The sequence below is a fragment of the Gobio gobio genome (assembly GCF_949357685.1).
Source record: "Gobio gobio genome assembly, chromosome: 23".
NCBI lineage: Eukaryota > Metazoa > Chordata > Actinopteri > Cypriniformes > Gobionidae > Gobio > Gobio gobio.
In genome coordinates this window covers 6,615,372-6,643,307 of record NC_137119.1, presented here as the reverse complement: position 1 = coordinate 6,643,307, position 27,936 = coordinate 6,615,372, and the positions used below count along the sequence as shown (strand labels likewise).

Below are 27,936 nucleotides of genomic sequence, written 5' to 3'. Positions count from 1 at the left end.
ATATGTTAAACAATAATAATTAATAATACTAATAATAATAGCAATGACGATGACAACAATATGAATTGATAATAACACTTTTGACAATCGTGTCTTAAAATGTGTGCTGATATTTCCAACAGTTAAACGTTACATTATTGTATTTAATCTTATATCCAAAAGAATTTATTTAGTTTCGTTTAATGTCATTTAATGTCTTGCTTGTTTGATTGTCAGGCTTTTCCTGCCGTCAAGCAAACCCGGAAGAGATCCTAGCTCAATATACACCAATCCGAAGACGGCTTCATTCCCAACAACCAATCAAAATCTTCGGCATAAACGCTCATCTATGGGCGGGGAATCAGTGTGTCGTCAGAGCTGAGCAGTGATCGTTTCCTTTAGCATTGTTCGTGTGCTTTATGTGTGACTCGCGCGTTATAACGACAGTTCGAGCTTTATCACTTTAGCAGTGTGAGTGTGTGAAGCGTTGCGTTACTGCCGAGTTGTAGAGCGGGTGTATATAGGTTGTGTGGTGTGATGGCGTGTTTGTAGTGTGCTGGAGTGTGATTGGTCTGTGCGGTGTGCGCGCTCATGGTGCGGTGGTTGTGGGCGGGGCGCAGATCAGCTGCTGCGCTACTCGCGAGAGTAAATAAACCCGCGGCAGGAGCAGAAACTCTTCATTTACCTGCTCAACATCTTCCCAGGTGAGTGCAGAATACACTAAAATATAATTTACATAAAGCACGTTATGAGCTGCTGATCTTACAGGGCCTAAATAACGTGTCGCGAGCTTTTAGCACACCGCTAAACTAGTTTTTGCTTATTTTTTTTATTGTAATAACGATTTAAGTATCATTTTTTATTATTATTATTAGGTATGTTTACTTTGTTTAATTTTATTCTGCAGTTTTCTTTTTATTATTATACGCTTATGACATTTAGCCGTTAAGTATGTGACATTTTCTAATGTTTAAGTGTTGTTTTTTTTATTATTATTTATTTAATACCTTTTTATGTATGTTGTTACCTAATTATATTTCTTTAAAAAAATAAATTCAATCTTTAAAAAAATGACGTTCTGTATGTTAACCATAATGAATGTTATTTGTGTGTGTGTGTGTGTGTGTGTGTGTGTGTGTGTGTGTGTGTGTGTGTGTGTGTGTGTGTGTGTGTGTGTGTATGCAGTCAGGTCAGACGGCTCAGTGCACCTGTAAGGATGCCGGAGATTAACATGGATAATCTGGATGAAAAGCAGGTCCAGCTGCTGGCAGAGATGTGCATCCTGATCGATGACAATGACAAAAAGATCGGAGCTGACAGCAAGAAAAACTGCCATCTCAACTCCAACATTGATAAAGGTAATGTATGTGCATGAGATCTTAATGTTGATTATACCACGCATGCCCAAAAAGTGTTTCAAAACTTCAGACACACTTTTAAAATCATATTACATTCTGGTAGATTCTGACAAATGCCTTTGCATCATTTGTTTGCCACCATCATTTGCTATCTAATGCAACTAAAGACTGTGGGATTTCGGCAATCCTATAAGATCATTAGAAATCACACTGCACTGGTCTAATAAACTTGGGTTTGACATGTAGGCTATGTAGACTTTACAACGATGATGACACCCATTGAATCGTAGGCTACTACGATGCAAGCTAATTTTGCAAATGTAGCTTGAGGTAAGTAGTTTTAAGTTTTAGCGCCAGGTCACATTGATCAGCCCAAAATCGTACAATGTATACCGGCATAATGCAACTATACATTTTGAGCATGACGGGTGTCTAAATAGTTTTGGAGCCATTGTTTGTGTCATATACTCAAAACAAGTAATGCATCAAGTGTCTTATGATTTAAGTGATTTCCTCATTCAAGGTGAGGTATAACATATGTATTACACCGACTATATTGTATTGTCTGTGTGGTGGATAAAACCACATTTGGCAGGTTGTAAAACTGATCTTATTTTCTTGTTTTAAATGCATAGTCACTAATTACATTCCTTATTTGCTTCTTCAGGATTATTGCATCGAGCGTTCAGTGTTTTCCTGTTTAACAGCGAGGAAAAGCTTCTCCTTCAGCAGAGATCCAATGCAAAAATCACTTTTCCAGGTGCGTCTTTGTTAATATTACTTTTATGCTATTATGGTGGCGTTTGCTCAACTCCGTTTTCAACTAAAAACAGGAAAACTTTGGCCGTTCATTTACAGGACAACAGCGTTTTGCGGACCTGACAACACAACTTGTTTCAAAGTGCAAGTGTTTGAAAGCTATACCGTTATCTTCTCCCTGTAAACCACAAAAGGGATTTGTGAAAACAGTGACGTCATGCACATGCGTGTTATGTGTTCAGTCTATAGATGCTTAGGGCCAGATTTACTAAGGCCGGCTACACACTGCAAGCGTGGCGTGAGCTTCTCGGCTGCGTGGCGTGTCCGTTTTTATTTTGGCTCCCATGTTAACAGGTCAGAGCTTGCACACTGCCTGCGTGACACGGGCGGACATGCATAGAGACAGAGCGTATTTAGGCCACGCCCACACCGGGGGGGGGGGACAATCCAACGCTCTCCATTGACTTTGCATTGCGTGAGGCTGCCTCCTTGTCATTTCGGACTTATAACAAAAAACAGAACAATGTCTAAAAGCTGATATGTGACAAAGTGTACAGCAAAAATGCTAAAAAACACAGAAGTACATTTTTATAAGCTGTCGACCCAAAAAACGAGCGTTTAAGAAGATAAAAGTGGATACAGGCAATACGAAGTGAAGCTTCAGCAGGAAGAATGGGTAAATTTTGGGATCCTGACTCTCAGTATGTCTCAGTATACCTATGTGTGCAGTAAACATTTTGTCACTGTTAAGTCAAATATCCAAATGTCCGTTTTATATATTATATTTCCTGTCGCTGATCGCGTTCCCCTCTAGTCGCCGTAGTTCTCAGTGTAATATGACCTGCGCGCTCTGTCTCAATGGCCTGAATCCACTTTTTTTGTCCTTAAACGCTCGTTTTTTTGGGTCAACAGCTTGTAAAAAGTTTTTGGTTTTTGGTTCTGGGTTTTGTTTAGCTTGTTTGCTGTACACTTTGTCACATATCAGCTTTTATATATTGTTCAGATTTTTGTTATAAGTCTGAAATGACAAGGAGGCAGCCTCCCGCAATATAAAGTCAATGGAGACGGTTTGATTGTTTTCCCCCCTGGTGGGCGTGGTCTTCACATTATGACGTGTGTCGTTCTGTCTCTATTAGGGATGTGACGGTGAGGACATTTTCCCACCGGTTAATCGACATGTGACAACACCGGTAATACCGGTATCACCGGCGGGGGCTTGTAAATCACTAACTCTATCTAACCGAAAGTAACATACACGACCGCAACTGAAAACTGAACTGAAAATGCACCAGTGCGCGCACACACTGTGAATGACAGCTCGTCTGTAAATGTGAGACCATGAATGAAGTTCGTCCGTAAATGCGCACTCTGTGAGGCCATGAATGAAGTTCATCCGTAAATGCGCGCTCTGTGAGACCATGAATGAAGTTCATCCGTAAATGCGCGCTCTGTGAGACCATGAATGAAGTTCGTCCGTAAATGCGCGCTCTGTGAGGCCATGAATGAAGTTCATCCGTAAATGCGCGCTCTGTGAGACCATGAATGAAGTTCATCCGTAAATGCGCGCTCTGTGAGGCCATGAATGAAGTTCGTCCGTAAATGCGCGCTCTGTGAGGCAATGAATGAAGTTCGTCCGTAAATGCGCGCTCTGTGAGGCCATGAATGAAGTTCATCCGTAAATGCGCGCTCTGTGAGGCAATGAATGAAGTTCATCCGTAAATGCGCGCTCTGTGAGGCAATGAATGAAGTTCATCCGTAAATGCGCGCTCTGTGAGGCAATGAATGAAGTTCATCCGTAAATGCGCGCTCTGTGAGGCAATGAATGAAGTTCATCCGTAAATGCGCGCTCTGTGAGGCAATGAATGAAGTTCATCCGTAAATGCGCGCTCTGTGAGGCAATGAATGAAGTTCATCCGTAAATGCGCGCTCTGTGAGGCAATGAATGAAGTTCATCCGTAAATGCGCGCTCTGTGAGGCCATGAATGAAGTTCATCCGTAAATGCGCGCTCTGTGAGGCCATGAATGAAGTTCATCCGTAAATGCGCGCTCTGTGAGGCAATGAATGAAGTTCATCCGTAAATGCGCGCTCTGTGAGGCAATGAATGAAGTTCATCCGTAAATGCGCGCTCTGTGAGGCAATGAATGAAGTTCATCCGTAAATGCGCGCTCTGTGAGGCAATGAATGAAGTTCGTCCGTAAATGCGCGCTCTGTGAGGCAATGAATGAAGTTCGTCCGTAAATGCGCGTTCTGTGAGGCAATGAATGAAGTTCGTCCGTAAATGCGCGTTCTGTGAGGCCATGAATGAAGTTCGTCCGTAAATGCGCGTTCTGTGAGGCCATGAATGAAGTTCGTCCGTAAATGCGCGTTCTGTGAGGCCATGAATGAAGTTCGTCCGTAAATGCGCGCTCTGTGAGGCCATGAATGAAGTTCGTCCGTAAATGCGCGTTCTGTGAGGCCATGAATGAAGTTCGTCCGTAAATGCGCGTTCTGTGAGGCCATGAATGAAGTTCGTCCGTAAATGCACGTTCTGTGAGACCATGAATGAAGTTCGTCCGTAAATGCGCGTTCTGTGAGGCCATGAATGAAGTTCGTCCGTAAATGCGCGTTCTGTGAGGCCATGAATGAAGTTCGTCCGTAAATGCGCGTTCTGTGAGGCCATGAATGAAGTTCGTCCGTAAATGCGCGCTCTGTGAGGCCATGAATGAAGTTTGTCCGTAAATGCGCGCTCTGTGAGGCAATGAATGAAGTTCGTCCGTAAATGCGCGTTCTGTGAGGCCATGAATGAAGTTCGTCCGTAAATGCGCGTTCTGTGAGGCCATGAATGAAGTTCGTCCGTAAATGCGCGTTCTGTGAGGCCATGAATGAAGTTCGTCCGTAAATGCGCGCTCTGTGAGGCCATGAATGAAGTTCGTCCGTAAATGCGCGCTCTGTGAGACCATGAATGAAGTTCGTCCGTAAATGCGCGCTCTGTGAGGCCATGAATGAAGTTCGTCCGTAAATGCGCGCTCTGTGAGGCCATGAATGAAGTTCATCCGTAAATGCGCGCTCTGTGAGACCATGAATGAAGTTCATCCGTAAATGCGCGCTCTGTGAGGCCATGAATGAAGTTCGTCCGTAAATGCGCGCTCTGTGAGGCAATGAATGAAGTTCGTCCGTAAATGCGCGCTCTGTGAGGCCATGAATGAAGTTCATCCGTAAATGCGCGCTCTGTGAGGCAATGAATGAAGTTCATCCGTAAATGCGCGCTCTGTGAGGCAATGAATGAAGTTCATCCGTAAATGCGCGCTCTGTGAGGCAATGAATGAAGTTCATCCGTAAATGCGCGCTCTGTGAGGCAATGAATGAAGTTCATCCGTAAATGCGCGCTCTGTGAGGCAATGAATGAAGTTCATCCGTAAATGCGCGCTCTGTGAGGCAATGAATGAAGTTCATCCGTAAATGCGCGCTCTGTGAGGCAATGAATGAAGTTCATCCGTAAATGCGCGCTCTGTGAGGCCATGAATGAAGTTCATCCGTAAATGCGCGCTCTGTGAGGCCATGAATGAAGTTCATCCGTAAATGCGCGCTCTGTGAGGCAATGAATGAAGTTCATCCGTAAATGCGCGCTCTGTGAGGCAATGAATGAAGTTCATCCGTAAATGCGCGCTCTGTGAGGCAATGAATGAAGTTCATCCGTAAATGCGCGCTCTGTGAGGCAATGAATGAAGTTCGTCCGTAAATGCGCGCTCTGTGAGGCAATGAATGAAGTTCGTCCGTAAATGCGCGTTCTGTGAGGCAATGAATGAAGTTCGTCCGTAAATGCGCGTTCTGTGAGGCCATGAATGAAGTTCGTCCGTAAATGCGCGTTCTGTGAGGCCATGAATGAAGTTCGTCCGTAAATGCGCGTTCTGTGAGGCCATGAATGAAGTTCGTCCGTAAATGCGCGCTCTGTGAGGCCATGAATGAAGTTCGTCCGTAAATGCGCGTTCTGTGAGGCCATGAATGAAGTTCGTCCGTAAATGCGCGTTCTGTGAGGCCATGAATGAAGTTCGTCCGTAAATGCACGTTCTGTGAGACCATGAATGAAGTTCGTCCGTAAATGCGCGTTCTGTGAGGCCATGAATGAAGTTCGTCCGTAAATGCGCGTTCTGTGAGGCCATGAATGAAGTTCGTCCGTAAATGCGCGTTCTGTGAGGCCATGAATGAAGTTCGTCCGTAAATGCGCGCTCTGTGAGGCCATGAATGAAGTTTGTCCGTAAATGCGCGCTCTGTGAGGCAATGAATGAAGTTCGTCCGTAAATGCGCGTTCTGTGAGGCCATGAATGAAGTTCGTCCGTAAATGCGCGTTCTGTGAGGCCATGAATGAAGTTCGTCCGTAAATGCGCGTTCTGTGAGGCCATGAATGAAGTTCGTCCGTAAATGCGCGCTCTGTGAGGCCATGAATGAAGTTCGTCCGTAAATGCGCGCTCTGTGAGACCATGAATGAAGTTCGTCCGTAAATGCGCGCTCTGTGAGGCCATGGGTGTGTCTCAACAGTTCCCTAGTAGTCAGGGCACTGATCAGGCATTGATCGGTCTATGTGTGAGACGCACTCCATGAATGAATGACAATTCGTCCGTGAACCCTTGTTTATACTCGACGCGTCCGCACCATGGTCCGAACGAACGAGCGCGAGGGTGCGTGGGGCAAAAATTGCGTCATCTCAGAGTGTCAGACTCAAAGTAAACAATGCGCGCTCTGTGTGGCCGTGCACATTTTACTTTCGGTTTTGAATTGGCGCCAATTCGGTGGCGGGTTGCTTGAATTGTGGGTTCATTAGCCTATTATTTTATATGAAAAACACAACAACAAAACAAATGACAAACTCCCTTAAATAGGCGCTTTTACGTTTCGCTTTGAAACCAAATCTTCCGCGATCATCTCAGCCAGCTCCTCACTCTATGATGAATGAAATCTGATGAATGACTCCTGCCGAGACTCACGGTCAGGTCATGCTTTATTAAGCAGACACGTTCAGTTTTAATTTGTATTGTCTGTTCTCTAACTGAACTAAATTATTTTATTAGGATTTAAAAAAAAAAAAAACGATGGTGGGGCGGTGCCACGGTGGGCAAGTGATGTAAGCGGTGTTGAGTCTGAACACCGGTAACAGCGGCAACACAGAATATCGTAGCAAGCCTAGTCTCTATGCTAGAAATAGAACCGACGCCTATTTTTCACGCGACACGCAAGTGTATTGGAAGTGTTTCCAGGCAAAATAGAATAGGAAAAGATGTTTATATGTCATTTTGACACGAATACATATTAATAAATGACATTTTGATGTTTGAAAGTCTCTAGGTTTTGACATAAATGCAGATATAATTGTAATTCTTAAAAAAATTAAAATAATTATCGATGTTCAAATATTGTACCTGTCAATATAGAACAAAATATTCTGTAGCCTATTTTGCTGTCAATCAATACTGGCGACTTTGTCTTTGCTGTATCAGTAGGCTATATATTTATGTTTAACATGAAGTATAGTTCTTCCACTATGTCACCTAGCAGCAGCATCTACATCAGTGTGTAGCCGGCCTAACAGCTTGCACCAGCTCAAACCCTCTTTTGGCATTAAAAAACGACTGTCAGGATTTACTAAAGACACGCAGTGAAAATTTTGCTCTGAAAAGACGTGGACAGGGTTATTTTTGCGGCTGACCTTATTGCATGTCCATTGTTGAAGTTTGTTGGAGAGTGTTAAAATGAATCATGGAAGGTGATTTACTAAGGTTTGCCCGTGTCAATTTACTGGTGTTTCTGCCGTTATTAGGGATGAAACGGTACGGAAATTTCACATCACGATTATAGTGACCCAAATTATCACGTTATCAATATTAGCACGGTTTTCTTCAAATGACATGAAAGTGTTAAAAAAAGAACAGATGCACACACTTTCAACAAGTTTTATATTTGAAAATCAACAAACAACAAATAAATCAAGCAGCTCTAAGCACTTTTTTTAAGCTAGATTCTATTCTGTGGGATTTCCTTCCTTATAATGGCCGTCGTCAATAGAAACGCATAACGCATAAATAATAATAATTTGGTGTAAATATAATCTCTAATATTATCTCTGTAAATATATTCTCAAGCAATATTCTCATCAGTGTTCTATCAGCTATAACACATTTAAATCGAGCATATTTTGTGTACGAGCCCAAACAGTATCCTTGTGAAATAATGCATATCCATATTTTATTTGATTAAATATCAAAAATACCTGACACCTAGATGAACACTTTACAGCTGGTTTTGTGACTGTAAGTTATTCTCTTCAAATGCTATAGAAGTTAGACACGTGAATAATCTTGTATGTAACTTTAGAGACGGTCCCTAAATTCACGCATCTCGAACGTAAAGCCAACTTTATGCCAGTCATATCCAAGCCTGTAGTGCTCCAGTCAGAAATTGAAGCTTTCGCGCCTCGATCGCCCCCCGGTGGCCGGTCCCAGTATAGCTCCTAAACCCCGCCTCTCCATGTATTTGAATGGGCGCGAGACACACTAAACAATTTAATTACACTTCAAATAATTGTTTCCTAAAGATGGTTTCTGTCATTTTAGGCAGTTTTTATTACAATAATTTCATTTCAAGTGTTCGTTTTTTAAATAAGTTTAGTTTTAGTGAGTTATTTGATGCTATAAAAACGGGGGGTGTGACGTCATGATTGACAGCTGAGATTGACGGCTTCTCTGAGTGAACTTGTCACTGAGGCACTAACAGACTTTTTTCTGGATTTTTGGGAGGAGATTGGAGCTTTAGCTTTAATTTCTACACTTCCATAACTGTTTATTTCACACCAACATAATGAATTGTTCTGCATCTGCGAGAGTGTGGGCGGGCTTTTGATAATCGCGCCTCTACTTCCTGTTCTCTACTGCGCAACTCCGGTCCCGAGATCGCTACTGCGCAGACTCGGTCCCAAGATGTCAGCGCCGTGAGCGGGCCTATGAAAGCTTCAACTTTGGTCAGCGGAAGTCAATGAAGTCGCGTCGTCCATATTTTTTTACGGTCTATGGTCATATCAGATGCGCTGTGGTTCTGCTGTGTTTGTTTGAAACTATTTTCGCTGCTGAAATAGAACAAAAACAGTCAACCACTGTATGCAGGATTCCCGCGGGGTCTTAAAAAGTCTTAAAATGTCTAAAATAATTTTTTTTAAATTTAAGGCCTTAAAACGTCTTAAAAACGGCCAGATTTTCACCCGAGGTCTTAAATTTAATTTAGTTAGGTCTTAAAAAAAGTGTTCTCGTTCATTTCCAGAAATGCTGGCTGCAGAAAGTTATTAACGTTACACTGTGGCAAAAAAGTATCGAATCGCGAAAGCGGAGCTCAAAGTGGAGCTCTAGAGTCTTTGCTCCGCCGCCCTCAGAGCGTTCGTTCGGTGTGTTGTAGTTCTTTCTGGGGGTGTTGTTGGTACACGTACTCGGTGATAAAACTACAAATCCCGTGATAAATGCAATTACCTGCCCGCAAAATACGTCTACATTTAATAACGTTGTATTTTTCTGGACAGAATGAGGCAGACAAGCATTGTTTTATATTATTCTAAACAGTGATAAAGTCTGCACTCAATCAGCACTGCATACCTTATTATTATGACAATAGTGAAGGCTTGAAGAACTCAAATACACCATAGCTTGATACAGTCGTGTTTATTGTCTTCGTTTCATCAGTCAAAGCGTTTCTATCTTCAGTCTATCCTACATCGCTTGCTTCACATTAGGGCTAAGGATTACTTCTCTGAGGGAAATGAGGAGTTTCTGCTCGAGGGCGCCCTCTGGCTTCCAGTATGAATAAAAGTTTGGGTAACAAATATGAAAAATAATACTTCTCTCTAAATAAATTTATATGACAACCCATATGTTTTTCTCCAATGTACAGTTGTTCCCCCACAGTGGATGCGTAAGAGGCTCATATTTCATATTAAATACATAGACTTTAAGAAATGTATATGGGTCAAAGACGAGACGTCACAATTTTGGTGTCCGCATCAAATTATGTTTACAAAAGTCATTTTATATACATAAAAAACATGTTAAATGCAAGTAAACTGTCTACTTTACTATTTCAAATAACTTTTGTCAAAATAAAATGTCAACATTTAGGGGAAATAATGTTCCAAAGTGTAAAATTGTCATTCAGCGTAATGGTCCGGACTTTGATTTTGCCATTACATCTTTAAATAAATGTATAAAATAACAAGTAAAAAAATATATTTGTTTTCTTGGCATTTTCAAATATGTGTTGGCTGTGTTATATTAAAAGGACTATGTCTTACTTATTTTTTTAAGTATTTAAATAACCAGGGGACTTTTGTCCCGAAAATCCAGTTTGTAAGAGATCATTCAGTGTAACAGGATCAAGAAGCCATTCTGAAATCATATAAAAAACAGATAGTCATTCGACAGTCTGTGACATCATCAAAAGGCCCCCTAAAGACCATGTGGTGCAGCAGAAAAGTGAATTCATTGCTCTTTAATATTTGATAATTCCACCTTTTCATGGTGTGGTATCTAAGTTACAAAACCGCACGTCATTCAGTGAAATGCCAAAAAAACATTTATATTTAGAACTTTTTAAAAATAAGTAGATGTTGTGAATAATTGTGATTAACTTTACTGGTCAAGCTCACTTTTTGATATAGATGGCCAGCTTATGGCCTGCAATATAAGCTGAAGTAGAATTTCGTCATTCAGGGTAATGCTTTTTTCATTCAGTGTAACAGATATATTTATGTAAAAAATTAAACAATATACTTATTCTAACCTGTAATCATTCAAATATATGAAATAATGTGATCATACAAAATGTTTTATTATATTTTAAATGATTTTCACTTCCTTACAAAAACTTCTTGCTGGCAAATAGGTAAACCTAGTGGTTTGAAGGATAGTGGCAAAGTATAAAGATTTAAAAATTCTTTTAATATGCCATCAAATGATTCCTGTTTTAAATATGCCTAATAAGATTTTCTGATACATAAATATTGTTACACTGAATGACATTTTAGTGGGTGTCTTCTGTAAATCATGGTAAAAAATGTGTGATAGTCATTATTTTTTGCTAAAGAAAATATAAAATTAAACAGGACACATTCTAATGTACAGGAAAAAACTAAATTTAAAGCTGTATTACACATTTATTTTTTTGATGCTTGAAAAACCCTGTTTCGTCTTTGACCCATATGCATACACTTTTCATTTGTAAAAAAAAAAAATAATAATAATACTTTTTTGCATTTTAACCAGAATAATCTCAATTAGATATCTTCCCCAAATCGTGCATCCCTAGTTTATCCTATCTCCCTAGTGCATCCCCTGTTCAATCTCTATTAGGCTATTAATATGCTGTTTTGTAATCTATTCTATTTGAGGGCAAGTTTGTTTTAGCCTATTTTCATTTTGGGCCTAAGGTTTTGGGCATGCCAAAGGTTTTGGCCGTTGTTGGCTGTGGAGGGTTACTAATGTCATTGCTTTTTTTATTATTTCTTTGATTTAAATAATTTTGGTAATGCATCGTATAGGTCTTAAATTTCAATCTTTATGGTCTTAAAATGTCTTAAAAAGGTCTTAAATTTGACTTTCTGAAACCTGCAAGAACCCTGTGTATGATGAATGAATCTCCTGCGTACATCGCACGTTTTCAGTGAGTGAGAGCGTGCTCGACAACTCTGGCTAATCTGAACGCCTCTGATTATTAGAAACGCGTGTGGTTGGTTATAATGCGCAACACGATTATAACCGATGGCTTTTGAGAAGACTATAATAAGTTAAACCGCCAGACGTAGTTTTGGTATTGAGGTCAAAGTCCTCTTGCCTTGCGTTCGCAGATGTGAAGTGTTTCCTCTATTACAGCGACTTTATTCTGGCATGTTCTATAGACAGGGTGACCATCTTCGATTAAGTTTCCCTCAGGACTTTTGTAAAAGCCAAAATATGACCACACCTCAGATTTGGTCCTTTTAGAGGCTGAACAATCCCCCGAGTGCTGTCACTGCCTTCTGCCATTTCTTCTCATTCAAAAAAACAGCGTTGCGCTGCACCAGACTGGACAAGATTTACCGCGAGTTTTCACAATCGTGATAATCACACGCAGTTTTAATGATAATTAAATTTTACACGATATTACTAACCGTCACTAAATTTTATCGTGGTTTATCGTGAAACCGGTAATCGTTCCATCCCTAGCCGTTATATAAAGTGCCCCAATTATGGAAGGTGATTTACTATGGTTTGCCCGTGTCAATTTACTGGTGTTTGTGCCGTTATATAAAGTGCCCATATTATGCTATTTTAAAGTTTCCTAATGTAGTTTTGGAGGTCTACAACAACAGGTTTACATGTAGATTTACAGTAGTATTTCAGTAAGACAGTAATAACGTCAGTTAGCCAGAGACCTACACAATACTTACACAATAAACACACTGTAGAGCACAGCTTCTTCTCGACATGATGCTATCAGTGTCAGCTGCAGTGTTTGAGGAGGTTTAAGGTTTCCATGGTCTCTGCGCGGCGTGCGCGCGCACAATAAGTGGACGGGCAATATGCTAATGTTCCGTCGTGACGGCACAACAAAACGCATTGCGACTTGTTTGAAGCACTATTAGTTTAAAAGACAACTTTACATATGCTGCACTTTCATATTCATTCACTTAGAACAATGTTACATGTTTGAAAATCTCAAGGTAACCAGTGGCGAATTGGTTGTCATCGCTGCACCACTCTATTGATTAGATGGTTTTGGTTTGCTATAGGTGGATCTCATGTGAGTGACAGGTTGCCCTCTTATTATGGGTGCTCCGATTGATCGGCAACCGATCTCGATCGGTCGATCATCGCTTTGGGATGATTGATCGGCGGTCTCCAAAAAGGCCGATCTCATGAACCGATCGCATGCTGACGACACATAAAAACCGCGCCTGCCGTGAGAGCGAGGGCATGATATGCAGCGACACCGTCTCATTCTCTTTCCAGTGCGGGTAAAATAATTATCATGCTGAAGGTGAGGTACAATTCATATTTCTATATTAAATAACTTACGCAGTCATTTGAAAACTTTCTGTGGGACATAAGTTCACAAACAGCGCGCGTGAATCACCGCGTGCGCGCGCTCTCTCTCTCCCTTTCATAATGCTCAAATGGCTTCACATCAGCGCATCGCATCTGCACTAAAATCGAGCTGCTCAGTTGACACAGGATTTGCCACTTTGCACAATCGAGGCAGTGTCGCATCGTCACTAAAGTTTATCATTTGCATTTATTTTTAAGTCTTGCCAGTGTTCAAACCGCTCAGCACTCGCGTGCACGGTCTAGAGAGAGACACACACACACACACACACACACACACAGGCCATCTCACAAAAAGCTTGCGAGTACAAATTGCGCTGAAATGGTCAGATACACACAAATGTATGTATTAAATTACCGTCTTGACGAGTGTGCACGTAAACCCCGTCGTGACTCGCGAGTGAGCGTTTGTGCAGCTGTAACCGTATCCGTGTTCGCTCTTAACCCTTTAACTGTCACCCCCCTTTTTAGAATACACATGAAAATGCACTATCCAAACTTAAAGGGCTGTAATTCAAGAATGCTTTGGAATATAGACCAAAGTTTGGTCTCGTTTTAAAGACGACATTCTGCAGATTATTGCTGAAGTGAAAGCAATTCGAAATATGAAAGTATGAAATAGTTATGGAAGTTTAAATTTACTGTAAATGAAAAATACTGTACTAAATATTTTTTATTTCATATAAAATATATATTTTACAAAAAAGAATTTACTCTAAAATTAGCCATATGTCTAACCAATTTGTGTTCCAAATTTGAAGTTGATATCACAAAAATTGAAGTCCCCATGAGATTTTGTTTAGGGTGCTGTACCAAAAATAGCCACCGGGTGTCATTCAAATTCCATTTATTGTTGTTTTGATGCATTTTCCTGTAAATTTCTGTCCAAATATTACTTCCATCACAAAACAGTCACCAAATATGGACCCTTGAGACTCAGACCTTTCCGACAATATGCGTTTTGTCAAGATTGGAAAAGATTTTGAATATAAAGTAGTTAAAATAATTGTTGTAATATGAAACATGACAGCGCCCACTAGGGGAGGAGCCCACTAGAATAATTTAGAGTAACGTTTCCATGGCAACACAATGTCCGATTTCAAAACGTTTTTCACAGGATGAATTTTGAGTTTGTAAGCTTTCAAATGATACCTAATTTGTGATAATTACTTAAATATATGATATGAAAAAAAGGCGATCAAAAAAGAGCACCAGGCGTCCCACCTGTGGGACGGTGACAGTTAAGAGGTTAAAGTGACAGCTGTCGAATAAACTGCTCCTGTCTCTGAGTTTCTCTTTGTCTTGTGTTTGATGAACCTTTATGACACTCACTGCGCTTGAATGACTAACTTTTGCAACCTTAAGTGTAAGGATTAAACTAATTTATGGTATTCAGGGAAGACCAATATTAATTTACATTTGATTTCTTATTAAATGTCTTTATTTCTTACCTCAATACTAATGTTAGACCTACCTGAAAAATTGTTTTTAAAAACAAAAATGCACTGCATGATCAAATATTTAGGTGAGATAATTATATACATTTATTATATACATTTATTTGGGAAAGATGGCCTACAGTAGCCCTAAGTTATCTCATTTTCTAAAATAAACACTTGGTGGTTCTTCACGATCTTGACTCAGTTAATTTAGAGTTTGTTTCATTTCTACAAATGGTGCAAACTCTGCAAGATTATAGATAAAAGATTGCCATTCTGTGATCGGCAGTGATCGGCAATCGGCAGATCATGAACTTGGTGAACGGTAATCGGTGATCGGCCCCAAAAATGCTGATCGGAGCATCTCTACCTGTTATGATATGCTTTTATTTGATATGCTTTCCCAGGCTGTTTTACCAACACTTGCTGTAGTCACCCGCTGCACACTGCCAGTGAACTGGAGGAGCAGGACACCATCGGGGTCCGCCGCGCCGCACAGAGACGCCTCCAAGCTGAGCTCGGCATTCCCATGAATCAGGTACGGATACTGAGAAATTTTTTTCCACAGCATTATTTAATCGCATAACAGCGGCATGTACAGACAGGGCCTAGAATTAACACTCGCCAAGTGACAAATGAGAGTAAAAATCTGCGTTGGCAAGTATGTGAAACGGTGTCACAATCGCCAAACGGTCGGTAACATTTTTATGAATTCTAGCAAAGCAATATTGTGAGAACTTGAACATGAACGGCTCTCTGAAAAGATGACGGCCAGCATTGCATCGTCACGAAAGTTTAAGCCTTGCCAATTGAAATATTTAGCGAAAGAGAACTCTTGCTTTGTGGGAAAGTTTTCTGTGCGCAAACATCCGAATTGTGCACCCAGAAATTAGCATCTCAGACAGTATGTGAATACTGAATTGAACTCTTTCAAGTCATCTTGCACTTAGAAATTCCCATATTGGCGAGTGTCCTCGTAAAGTGAACATAAACAGTTGAGATAGAAAACGCATGTGTGCAGGTAAGAGATAATCCACAGCTAGCTGTACATTAAACGATTTTAAAGGATCCCATGGTGTTAAGACTTGAATGGCTCAATATAACATAAATTGTCTCTTACTGAAATATGTAGTAGAAAACCCATGAAAGATCTACGTTATTTAAAAAATCCGTTATAAATTTGGACAATGGGCGGTGCCATTTTATTTGCATTCTAGGTTGATGACGTAGAATGGTTGCACTCGGCAATCAACTGGCGCTACCCGTAGCTATTTTTACCACAACACACCTCGAAAAATGTTTCAGAGTTAACCCTCAGAGCCCGACGGCATCGCCCACGACGTCACACGGCACCTCCGATAAATATCTATATTATTTCATGAAACTTTTATCGATTTTCTTACCGTTTTTTCCAGCAGAAAGCTAACGAGCTAGCCATCACGGGGGTGTCTTTGGTGTCTTTGTAGCCTTTACAGAAGGTTTTCTATCCAGCCTGGAACATGTGCATCTTTTTGGAGTTGTTCAGCAATAAATCAAAACGCTTACATCCAAGATATATCCACTTGATGTCCATAATTTATACATTTTCCGTCATTTTTGCCGCTAGCGCGATGCTAGCTGCCATTTTGGATGAGGGTTTGACCAATGACAGGCTGATCCGTCATCCACGTTGGTGTGCGTCATTACGCATGAACCACAGCTCTTTTATTGTGAAGAGAGAGAGACGCACGGCTAGTGTTGAGGATAGAGAGAGAGAGACGCGCTGCAGTTTTTAGTAGTTTTGTGGAGAAAGTTTGAGGAGAAAGTTTGAGGAGAAGTTCCTGATAGGAACTGTTTTGAGGCTTGGCACCAGTAAATATCCAAAATCCAAAGAGGCCAAAAGCGCCTGGACTTTTTTTGGAAAAATGTAAATAGTTTTGGTTCTGTATAAGTTATCATGTTTATTCCTGAGTTCCAGGACTCTAAAGACTTGAACAAACTGTTTTCCAGAGGAAATATGCTTAGCTTTTATTTATTTGTGTGTGTTTTCAATAAATATTTGAGTGATTCAATTTCCGTTTTATGTTTTCATTTGTCTTTATGGTCCCATAACTTATTTTACATTCAGGTGACATCAATGCAACACAAATATACTGACAGAGCAACTTGTCTTGAAAAAAAAGAGGTGTGTCAATTGTCTGTGCACAACAGGGTTGATGTTTTACAAGCTTTTTTAGTAAATAACACCAGGCGGAAAATTAATTGTAAAAATACCCTTAGGTCTTAAAGGGTTAAACAAAACCCATCAATTGCTTTGTAATTGCATTTAAAACACACATGCACACAAACCCTCTCTCTCTACACACACAGACACACCAATATATCGGTGTGCGCTCACACACACACACATCCGCGCACACACATGCTCAATCAGCTGTAATGTTATACACGAGGTTGACTTGCCTAGTTTGTCACCTGGTTCCGATTCGGCAGGCCAGCACTCTCCCTGGCTGAATCCGAAATATACCCTCAAATAGGGCGTTGTTTGAGGGGACAGCCATTTGTAGTGGTGTCCAGACCATAGCGGACGTTATTGAGTGCACTCATTCAATCCCACATTGCACTGATATAAAGAGTGTACAGCTGATGTACACACAACAGCGGTCCGAATTCACTCACTCGTTTTCATTCACTCATCAAGTGAACTGTATTAGTGGATAACGTAGGGAATAGTGATTGAGGTTTTAGGGGGCGATTTCAGATTCAGCCCCTGTCGTGGAGACTGACGAGGGCAGCCCATAACACATCTCGATTGAGACAGAGCAGTCTGTCAGATGTGTGTGGGCATGTTTTTGTGAAATATCAGGACACAAGTGTATAATGACATGGGTATGACATAGGTATTACAAAAAGAGGGTGAAATATGAGGACGTTCCCCATGTCCTCACTTTTCAAAATGCTTATAAATCATACAGAACGAGTGTTTGTGCACGTGTTAGTTTGAGTGTGTTTTAAATGCAATTACAAACATTTTTCGAGGTGTGTTGTGGTAAAAATAGCTACGGGTAGCGCCAGTTGATTGCCGAATGCAACCATTCTACGTCATCAACCTAGAATGCAAACAAAATGGCACCGCCCATTGTCCAAATATATAATGGCTTTTTTAAAATAACGTAGATCTTTCATGGGTTTTCTACTACATATTTCAGTAAGAGACATAATTTATGTTATATTAAGCCATACGAGTCTTAACAACATGCGATCCCTTAAAGGGGTGGTAAAACACATTGACTGTGTTTGTGGGGTGCACTGTAACATGTGTTCATGCTTCGTTTTAAAAATAATTGCCTTATTTTTCATATATTTGACCTTTATCCTACACTGCTCTGTCCCTCCTTGTAAAACGGTCTGATGCTTTCCGGGTTGTATGAAGCCAGTCCCTCAAAAATACGCAGTGGGCTCTGATTGGTTAGCTGGCCTAGTGTGTTCTGATTCGCTAACCGCAGTGCACGGTTGTCGGAAACGTCACGCCCCTTACCTGGAGGCTGTGCTTTGGTCGGCGTCAATAAAACCATATGAGCCCGGATCAGACCTAGAACATTTGAGTGAAGATGATCAAGCAGAACCTGTTCAGTCCTCAAGAGTAAAGACTGCGGATCTATAATGATCGCTACTGAATGGCACTTTAACTTTTGTATTTTTAGAACGATTATAGCCAAATATCTGTCGCAAGAACTAACCCAAAACGAACACTAAGCACTGGCTTTAACTAGTAAGTTAGCCAAATCACACACAGAACCATGTTTAGCATGCCTGTAGATAAACAATACATAAAAGCTCTAATCAAAGAATCATTTACACTAATGTCAGGTTCGCTGTTGAGATTTTAACGTTAGTGTTTGTAACGTTAGGTGTTCGTCGGATAAGGTTAAAGGGGGGGTGAAATGCTGTTTCATGCATACTGATCTTTTTGCACTGTTAAAGACTTGGATTCCCATGCTAAACATGGACACAGTTTCAAAAGCTAAGGTGGACGTTTGATGGGAGTATTTCTTTGCCAAAATTAGTACTTCCTGTTAGTCATAAGTTTCGGAAAGTTTTTTTCGATCATGGGTCCGCTTGACGTCAACAGGGCGGAATTTCCTTGTATGGGCCGTACGGACAATTCCACCGGAAGAGCGCGCGCGAGAGAGAGAGAGAGAGAGAGAGCGCGTGAAAGCAATAGGCTACGCCCATCAAAGCGCTGGCTCGTAGCCAAATAACCCCGCGTTAAGGCAAAAGTGGATGGAGTTTGCTTTTCCGGATTTTCAAATCGCCTAATACTGAAGGATGGAGCGGTCCCAACGATAAAGGTCCCAACGTTGGAACCGCAGGCAGTGAGTAAGACTGCTTCAAATGTCTGTTTTTGCCTATGCCCATCAAGTAGCCCAAACATGACCACGTATTGATCAATGGAGCAAACAACAATACACAAAGAATGGGGAAATATGTTGAACTAAATAAGCGCGCTTCTTCATTCAATTGCGCTACTATTCCATGTCTTTCTATGTAAACACTAGCCTGACGCGCAAAACCAGTCCGCTTACTACAAATCATGTCTACACAAACCACGCGTAAACACACACACACACACACACACGATATAATTAAAGTATAAATGTGTAAATAACACAAGCCGCTAAGCATATTATATAGTTAGTGTAACTTATACCACATAGAGATGTCCTGCTCTAGCCGTTTTTGCTGCTGCTCCTGTTCAACTTCAGCCTCTGGGTCTGATTCCGGATCATAGATGTATGGCTGTATCTGATTAAAAGCCATTTTTTATGTTGAATAAAGTTTTTTCCCGCTTTTAGGGATGACGCAGCTTTCAGACGCACTCAACACAGTAACAGCGGCGCGCGCTCAACATTCTTTAGCTCCGCCCACACGATACGCCCCCAGCCGCACGGCTTTTTTCGGAAAGACTCGGAACAGCGCATCTTCCTTTTATAATTATAATAAAAATGAAGACTTTTCGGAGATATGCAGGATGCAATGCTACTCTATAGGTACTCAAGATTGACATGAGACTGACTGAAACTGAGTGTTTCCCCACCCCTTTAAGTATGAATGAGCATTTAACAGACTGGTTTGCAGAACAGCGTTGTCATCTGTTTACTTCCTTGCTACAACCTATTACAGGAAAACACATCGATGAAAAATAAATCAGACTTACAGGTTGTGGCCCGTAAACAGCTTCTGTTTGTAAATCCAGCTTTCAGGACAAGCCGTTGTGCATATCCTGTATTGAACTTGCGAAGTTTGTGGAAGTTTGTGTTGTCCTCCGTGAAATGTGCAGCGCGCGCGTCGTGCATCCACGCACCGGCAGTGTTTTTTTCACGCAGCTGACGTTGTGCAAATCTGGCATTGAAATCGCAAAGACGGTGGATGTTTTCCTCTGTTAGATGTGCTGCAGGGAGCCCTGCGCGCGCCTGATTCCCCGCTGACTCAAACACACGTGCATATAACATGCTGTATGTTAAACGCTCTGCAACGCACCCCCGTCCCTATGAAGGCTGAACAGAGCAAGTACCCCAGACCTGCAATCCGGATGAATATAACAGCGTTTCGTCGGCATTGCGGCAACAACACTCCAGCCTAACTAACTTATACCACAACAGCACCGCAATACAAAATGGCCTCACCCCCCCTTATTTAATATTCTCGGAGGAGGGGTTTATGTAAATATTGAGCCTGTTGATGTCACCAACCCTGGAGGAATGTGTGTAGTCGCCTACTGGCCGTTTGCTGTAGTTCTTAGAAACTGATTTCTTTAAAAGCAAATATCTCCCTTTGCTTTAAACTTTGAACGTTGTAACTTTGCAGATGTTGTTTATGCTCAAGCAGCAACATTACACGCTAGCTAAAGTTAGAATAGTGAAATCGTGGTTTACCACCCCTTTAATGCATGACGTGGAGGCAAAGAACCGCCCGACGCGAAGCACCTCCATGAAGTGCATTAAAATAGTTTAATGCACAACTACCCGGGGATTATCCCGCTTATACCATGGTCATTTGCCAGCATTGACAACTTAAAGCTGTTATTGATGTTTGCTTTGCAATATTTGACCAGGGGCCTGTACCATGATGAAACTGAGATTCACTTCTCTCTTCTGCAGAATATTACATGATTGAAAAATATTACGAATTTAAACAAATTTACACAGCAAGAAGAAAAGAGCTGTCCATGAAAGAGGACAACTTAAAGAAAAATCTTATACGTCAATGCAAGTAAAAGTTATGAAGTTAGTTTAGTTGATATATAGAGAACTGAACATTTTAGCTCACATGTAGTCATTTTTATAGCTTTATTTATTGATTTTTAAGCTTATTTGTATGAGCTTTTATATAGGCTATTTATATTAATTTTAACAAAAGTGCCTATTAATGATTGATTAACTAAAATGAGACATATGTAATTGATTAAGGGTATAATAATTACATAAATGATATCTAAATAATTAAAAATTATTATTATGAATAAGCATTGTTAAAAGCCAGACGCTTTAGTCTTTTAAAACCATTTGCTATGTAGTGACCTTTCATTTGGAGTAGAAACTGGGGAGTGACTTTCATCAGAGGTGTGTCACTTAGCTCACAGCTGATTGGTCCAATTTCAGTTTTAGATCTCTTATCCAGAACATAACCTGCCCTTAGGGCTGAAACGATTCATCGAGTTACTCGATTACAAAAATTCCTCGAGGCAAAAATTCTGCCTCGAAGCCTCGTTAAATTCCTATGACGCGCACTATACGCGCAGGATCTGATTCACACGGACCGCTGTTCAATGTTCAGGAAGCACACCATAGCGCGTGATACATTTTGAATTTAGTTCAGATTCTAGATGCCCAGAATCACTATAGTAACTGCGTGTTTTACACAGTTTATGTAAGTTGATTACCGTTCTTATAGCTGCCACACACGCGCGCGCGCGGCTCGCGCAAGCCCCGAAGCCAGATCGCTTTCACTTTCATCCTCATAAAGTTTGTCAAGTAAATGCTTTTAAAGCCTTGCCAGTTTGAACATTGAAGCGATTGTGCACTATTCAAAAACAACAATACGGAAAACTTATCCGTTCAGTGCTCAGCTTTTTTCTGTGACACGGAGAGCCGAGCCGCGTCGCGTCTTTGACAACGAGCGCGCGCCCTGAAGGCAGACCTCTTTTCGCGTGAAGATCGCGCGCGGAGAGCAGCGCAGAACTGATAGTAGAAAATCAGTAACACACACACACACACACACGCACCCTCCTCTCTCTCTCTCTCTTTCTCTCTCTCTCTTTCTCGCGCCAGTCAGACCAATCGTGGCAATGCATCACATATGCTTAAACTTTTATGTAGCCACGCAACAATAATTTCAGCGTTCACTGTATTCACCGGGACGTGATGTTGTGACGCGATTTTTCAAACGGATGCTTCACCTAAAATGCACCGCAATGCAAGTGATGCAAGCCAAATGCAGCGCTCTATTAAAAATGAATGTATGTATTTCTGCTGTACCAAACTGCAATGAAGCCTCTCACACACACACACACACACACACACACAGGTTGCTAGGTTACCATAGCAAATAGGCTCACCCCAGAAATTATATTTTATTTGTTAGTAGCCTAATGGTAAATGCTGCAGGTGTAGAAATCTACATAAAAGATATTTACTTTGATGTCAGCGCTAGATTACAGCATGAAACCTGTTGTGCATATTAATAAATTAAATTGCTTTTCCTTCATTTTCGTTATGCATTATTTGTTTTGGTTGTTTAAAAACACGGGGAAAAATGTACCCGATTAATCGATTAATCGATCGATTAAGTGCTAGATTAATCGATTACAAAAAGAATCGATAGCTGCAGCCCTACCTGCCCTGGAGCAGGTTAACTGTGCAGCGTAAGTTACTATGGAGATAAACACTGCTAAAAGCCAAGACACTTTAATGGTACCTAAAACCCAGGATTGGCACAAACTAAGCTTAAACATATCTGGCTAGCCAGCTAAACCGGCTTCATGGTATAGGCCCCAGAAGAGTTAAAATGGCTTTTACTTTCATCAGTTAAGGCTCGTGAGATCTAGCATCCTGCACATAAGATTACATTTATTTGAATGAATTGTATCCTTTATTTGAATGAATTATTGAGAAACATGAGCTGTACCTGCATCTGTTCAGCGTCTCTCTATATACACAATGAATCTGCATGAGTTTAATAACTTCAAAATAGCGATGTAACACCCTCGTTGCTGAGAAATATAATGAAGAGATTCAGTAGCAACACTATTTTATTACTTATATTAATAATTGAATTATTTTAGTTTCTGTGCGCCTGGATGTTTTTGTGTGAGCAGCGTGATCTCCTGTGCATTAAACTGTTTTATTGCATAACTTCCAGCCAATCAGAATCTAGTATTCAGACAGACATAGTATAAAATGAGTATATTGGATACATGCAGTAGCTCTTAAAGTGACAGCATCCTAATAAACCTGTTGCCCTCTGTGTCCTTAAAGGACAACTCCGGTGAAAAATGAACCTAGGGGTAATTAACACATGGTTACCGAGTAGATCGTTCTCGAGTCTGGGATGCGTTTTCATGAAAATCGTATGTAAAGAGTTTTATCTCTAAAAACAGATTAGTTTATAATGCTAGTATATGGGGCATAGAGTAAGTACAGTTAAATCGCTAGTTAATACCAAAATAGATAAAATATATATAAAATAGCCTCACACTAACACGGTAGCATAATGAGGGTCCCTACATGCAAACCGAAGCATTGAGAACTTTGTAAGTGTACAAAAAGTTTAATAAGAAGATACTTTATAAAGACAGTACATTACGCGTATACAGACAGGAGCCATCTTGGAAAACAGTCTGGACAAGTCGAGTCACGGTTGAATAATCCGCCATCTCTTTAGTGTGTATCCTTTGGAGGCACTAGTCTCTAGTTTTTTTTTTTCTGTTGCGTTCAGTGCTTTCTTCCGGAAACAACGGACCATATGAGATTCCAAGTCACAGTTCATCACTTAGCACAGCGTTCGTGGCTCGACATGTCGAGACCATGTTGTTTTCCAAGATGGCTCCTGTCTGTATACGCGTAATGTACTGTCTTTATAAAGTATCTTCTTATTAAACTGTTTGTACACTTACAAAGTTTTCAATGCTTCGGTTTGCATGTAGGGACCCTCATTATGTTACCGTGTTAGTGTGAGGCTATTTTTAGCCTTGTTAGTGTTATTAACTAGCAATTTAACTTTACTTATACTATGCCCCATAGATTAGCGTTATAAGCTAATCTGTTTTTAGAGATAAAACTCTTTACATTCGATTTTCATGAAAACACATCCCAGAGAACGATCTACTCAGTAACCATGTGTTAATTACCCCTAGGTTAGTTTTTTCACCGGAGTTGTCCTTTAACTGGGCGTGCACAATTTTGACATTGATACCATCTGGGAAAACTGTCATATAGATATTTTTAAAATGATCTCATAATTTGGCAGCAGGTTTATTAGGCTGCTGTGACTTTAAGACCTGACGCACGGATCCATTATACTGTTACACATCAACTGTTTACGTTCACTTAAAACAGAACTGACTTTGTGTTTACATGAATACTCACCAAGAGCGACATTTTGACATTTTGTATGTATTTGACTGTTTAAGCGCAATAAGCAGCGAAGAAGAAATCAATTTAGTGCTGAGAGGCGGCTTTATGTGCGCGCACTTTAGGTGTGAGCACAAAATCTGCATGAATGAGTAAAATGATGCGCAATATTTTCAATCCCATGGCGAAATTCAAGCCCTTTAACACCAACAAATATCAATTCGGAGCAAATTAAACGATTGAGGGGAGGTGGGTTTGTGTGTCACTCACAGTCGGAGAGATGAGTGTGAGTATTGGAAGTGTTTCAGATATTTCAGTATCGAAAAATCACACTACATTTACGCCTAATCTGCTTATCTTAGGTGCCTCCGGAAGAGATGACCTACCTGACCCGCATCCACTACAAAGCCCAGTCAGACGGCGTTTGGGGCGAGCATGAGATCGACTACATCCTCTTCATGCAGAAAGACGTGGATCTGAATCCAGACCCCAATGAGATCCAGAGCCACTGCTACGTGTCCAAAGAGGAGCTGAAGGAGATCCTGGAGAAAGCCAAGAGGAAAGAGCTGGATGTGACGCCCTGGTTCAGCCTCATCGCTGAAACCTTCCTCTTCAAGTGGTGGGACAACCTCCATAATCTCAAACAGTTCATCGACCATGACAGGATCCACCGCATGTAAGCAAGGACTTGGTTACTAATGGACACTTAAACGGTTAATAGGCCACACATCACACCGATAAACACTGGACACTGATAAAGGGCTTGTCTTTGTTTGTTAATGTTTGCACAAGCAGTGAGTTTTATTTAGCATTTAAGTTCTAGATTAGAACTTTAATCCCCTTACATTTCACACTGCTACCAGATCACTGAGCGTTTAATGTCAGAGGATTTAAGGAAGGATTTCTAACAAACACTGTTTTCATTTGTGTAACGTGCCTAGTTTCATATCAGAGACTGTGTAGATATAACTATCAGGGCTCATGAAGAGGTTTACAATTATGTAAAGTACTTTTTAGAGAAGTAAAATAAAATTTGGTTTCTCATAGTCTCGTTTATTTCAGCTCATTCATTACACAATTTTTAGAAAATAAATATGGAAAATTGTATATCCATCCATGCATCCCTTATATTTCCCTCTCAATATATAAAACAAATATATAAAATGTAAGTATTGTGATATCCATAATTTTGGGGTTGATAAGATTTTTAAATTAAAAAGTCTCAATCAGCTCCCTAGTTCAGTAGTCAGGGCACTGATCAGGGAGTCGGCCATTTTAAGGGCTGTCTCAATTTCAGAATCCTTCCAGTGCACCTGAAATGTTCGCTCCCTAAAAAGTCCCACAATGCACAGCAAAACCCAGGGTGCATCGATGCTCCCTTAACGGAAGTTCTGAAGGGGAAACACAAATCACGCGAGCCAACTCACTACATGTAATGACTGATAACGACACGCGACGTGTTTTAAAAAACAGAAACCATTATTTTATTATATTTCAGCATAAACATACATCGTTAGACAGGTAATGAACACAATCTAGCTAACATTTATAATTTATTTATGGCTGAAATCAGTATGAATTAATTTTGATATATAAGTCACACCTGACTATAAATCACAAGACCAGCCAAACTATGAAGAAAAGTGCGACTTATAGTCCGGAAAATACGGTAGTTGCATTTGATCATTTACTAAAAGTAAAAGCACAACTCTTTAAAGGAACACTCCACCTTTTTTTTAAATAGGCTCATTTAATTTGTAATAATCAAGGAACTGCCGTACCATGAGTGCAGCGGCGCAATGATATTACGCAGCGCCTGAAAAAAGGCTAACTTCTGTCCACATATCCAACGTGACAACCTCCTTACACAGAGAGTGTGCTTGGGACTATTTTCAGGCGCTCCGTAATATCATTGCGCCGGTGCACTCATGGTACAACAGCAAAGTTCCTTGATTATTACGCAGGAATGAGAGTATAGTTCCTAGCCAAATTGGTCTAGAAAATCGCATCATTTCATTTTCCGTCGGTCTTAGTTCACGATGTAACTACAGAAGAGTCAAGTTTTTAATAGGAATCATATTGAAACTCTTTGGTCATTTTTTGAGCCAGACGCTAACGGTCTAATCAGATTTAATTATCTATGCTAAGCTATGCTAAAAGTGCTACCGCCAGATCCAGAGATCGTCTGAATGGATTCGAAAACGGTAAAAATCAACTGTTTAACTCTAGGGGAGTTGGAAAATCGACCTATTAAAAAAAAAAAAAAAGTGTTCCTTTAACATCCATCAGACAAACGGTGCAGGATAAGTTACTTCTCAAGTGTATTATTAGTAGTCAAATCAAACTTAAATCGATATATCTAAGTATCAATGGTAACGTTTCGGTTACTAACGTAACCTCGGTTCCCTAAGATGAGGGAACGAGTATTGCGTTTTGCTAAAACGCTATGGGGGAATTCCTTTCCTCGAGATATTGAAGCAAATTTTTATCCAAAAATACCTTTTATACGCAGTGCAGCTGCACAACTCTCAGCAGGAAGCAGCTGCGTGCTGATTGGCTGTGCCGTTGCAACTGCAGCAACCTATAGCGAGACCTTGGGGCGGGACGGACCAATCAGGTCCTTCCAAACTCCCGCCACAAGGGGCAACATAATTTGCATAGCCTAGGGTATATAAGACCCACTCTCGCAAGGTTAGTCAGGTTAATCGACTGAAGCGACTCCTGAGCAAGTGAGCAAGCACGGCAAGCAAAACGCAATACTCGTTCCCTCATCTTAGGGAACCGAGGTTACGTTAGTAACCGAAACGTTCCCTTACGAGAGTACTCTCGTATTGCGTTTTGCTAAAACGCTATGGGGGACCAATGCAAAACGCCGTGCTTGCTTAACGGCTCTAAAGCCGACGACACCAAACCCAGGCCAACCTAGGTGGGCCTGTAGTATGATATCAATAATTCAGAATGGGCCAGACCTGAGTCGGGCCCTCATGAGAATGAACACGATATTCGTGCAATAAGTATAGACCGGACATAATCGGGTCAGGAATAAAGAGTGGCCAGACACTTCGGGCCGTAAGGAATATGCTTATGACTTATACAATATTAAACCCAGGCCGGACTTATCGAGCCTCAAGGGGTTAATCTGTTCATACAGCAAGAAGCCCAGCTTGTAAAGCCGGAACATCTAAATTATAGAATCTGATAAAAGTGGACGGGGAGGCCCAGCCTGCCGCCGCACAGATATCATTCAGAGAAATGCCAGTAGACCAAGCCCACGAAGAGGCCATGCCTCTAGTAGAATGGGCTTTAATGCCCAAAGGGCAGCCGAGATCTTTAGACTCATAGGCCAGTGAGATAGCATCCACTATCCACCGTGACAGGGTCTGCTTTGTAACCGCGCACCCTCGGGTGCGTCCGCCAAAGCATACAAAGAGCTGTTCAGTTTGCCTGTAAACAGCGGAACGCTCTATGTATATTCTCAGCGCTCTGACAGGACAGAGCAAATTAGCATCTATTTCATCTGACTGTGATGAAAGTGCCGAAAGTGAAATAACCTGTGCTCTGAACGGAGTTGAAAGCACTTTAGGTACATATCCATGTCTTGGTTTGAGGACGACTTTGGAGTCGTTTGGCCCAAATTCCAGACACGAGGCGCTCACAGAGAGCGCGTGCAGATCACCCACTCGCTTAACTGATGCAATC

The 27,936-nt window shown here is 40.9% G+C and overlaps 1 protein-coding gene across 1 annotated transcript; it reads left to right on the top strand.

Annotated features, from left to right (window-relative positions):
• The first annotated feature begins 334 nt into the window (after positions 1 to 334).
• On the top strand, positions 335 to 26,573 carry idi1 (isopentenyl-diphosphate delta isomerase 1). Its single transcript, XM_079805999.1, has 5 exons — positions 335 to 683; positions 1,165 to 1,337; positions 2,005 to 2,097; positions 15,034 to 15,164; positions 24,600 to 26,573. Exons 1-5 carry the CDS (start codon positions 571 to 573, stop codon positions 24,915 to 24,917), a joined length of 828 nt encoding a protein of 275 aa, XP_079662125.1. The 5' UTR covers positions 335 to 570; the 3' UTR covers positions 24,918 to 26,573.
• Positions 26,574 to 27,936: the final 1,363 nt, after the last annotated feature.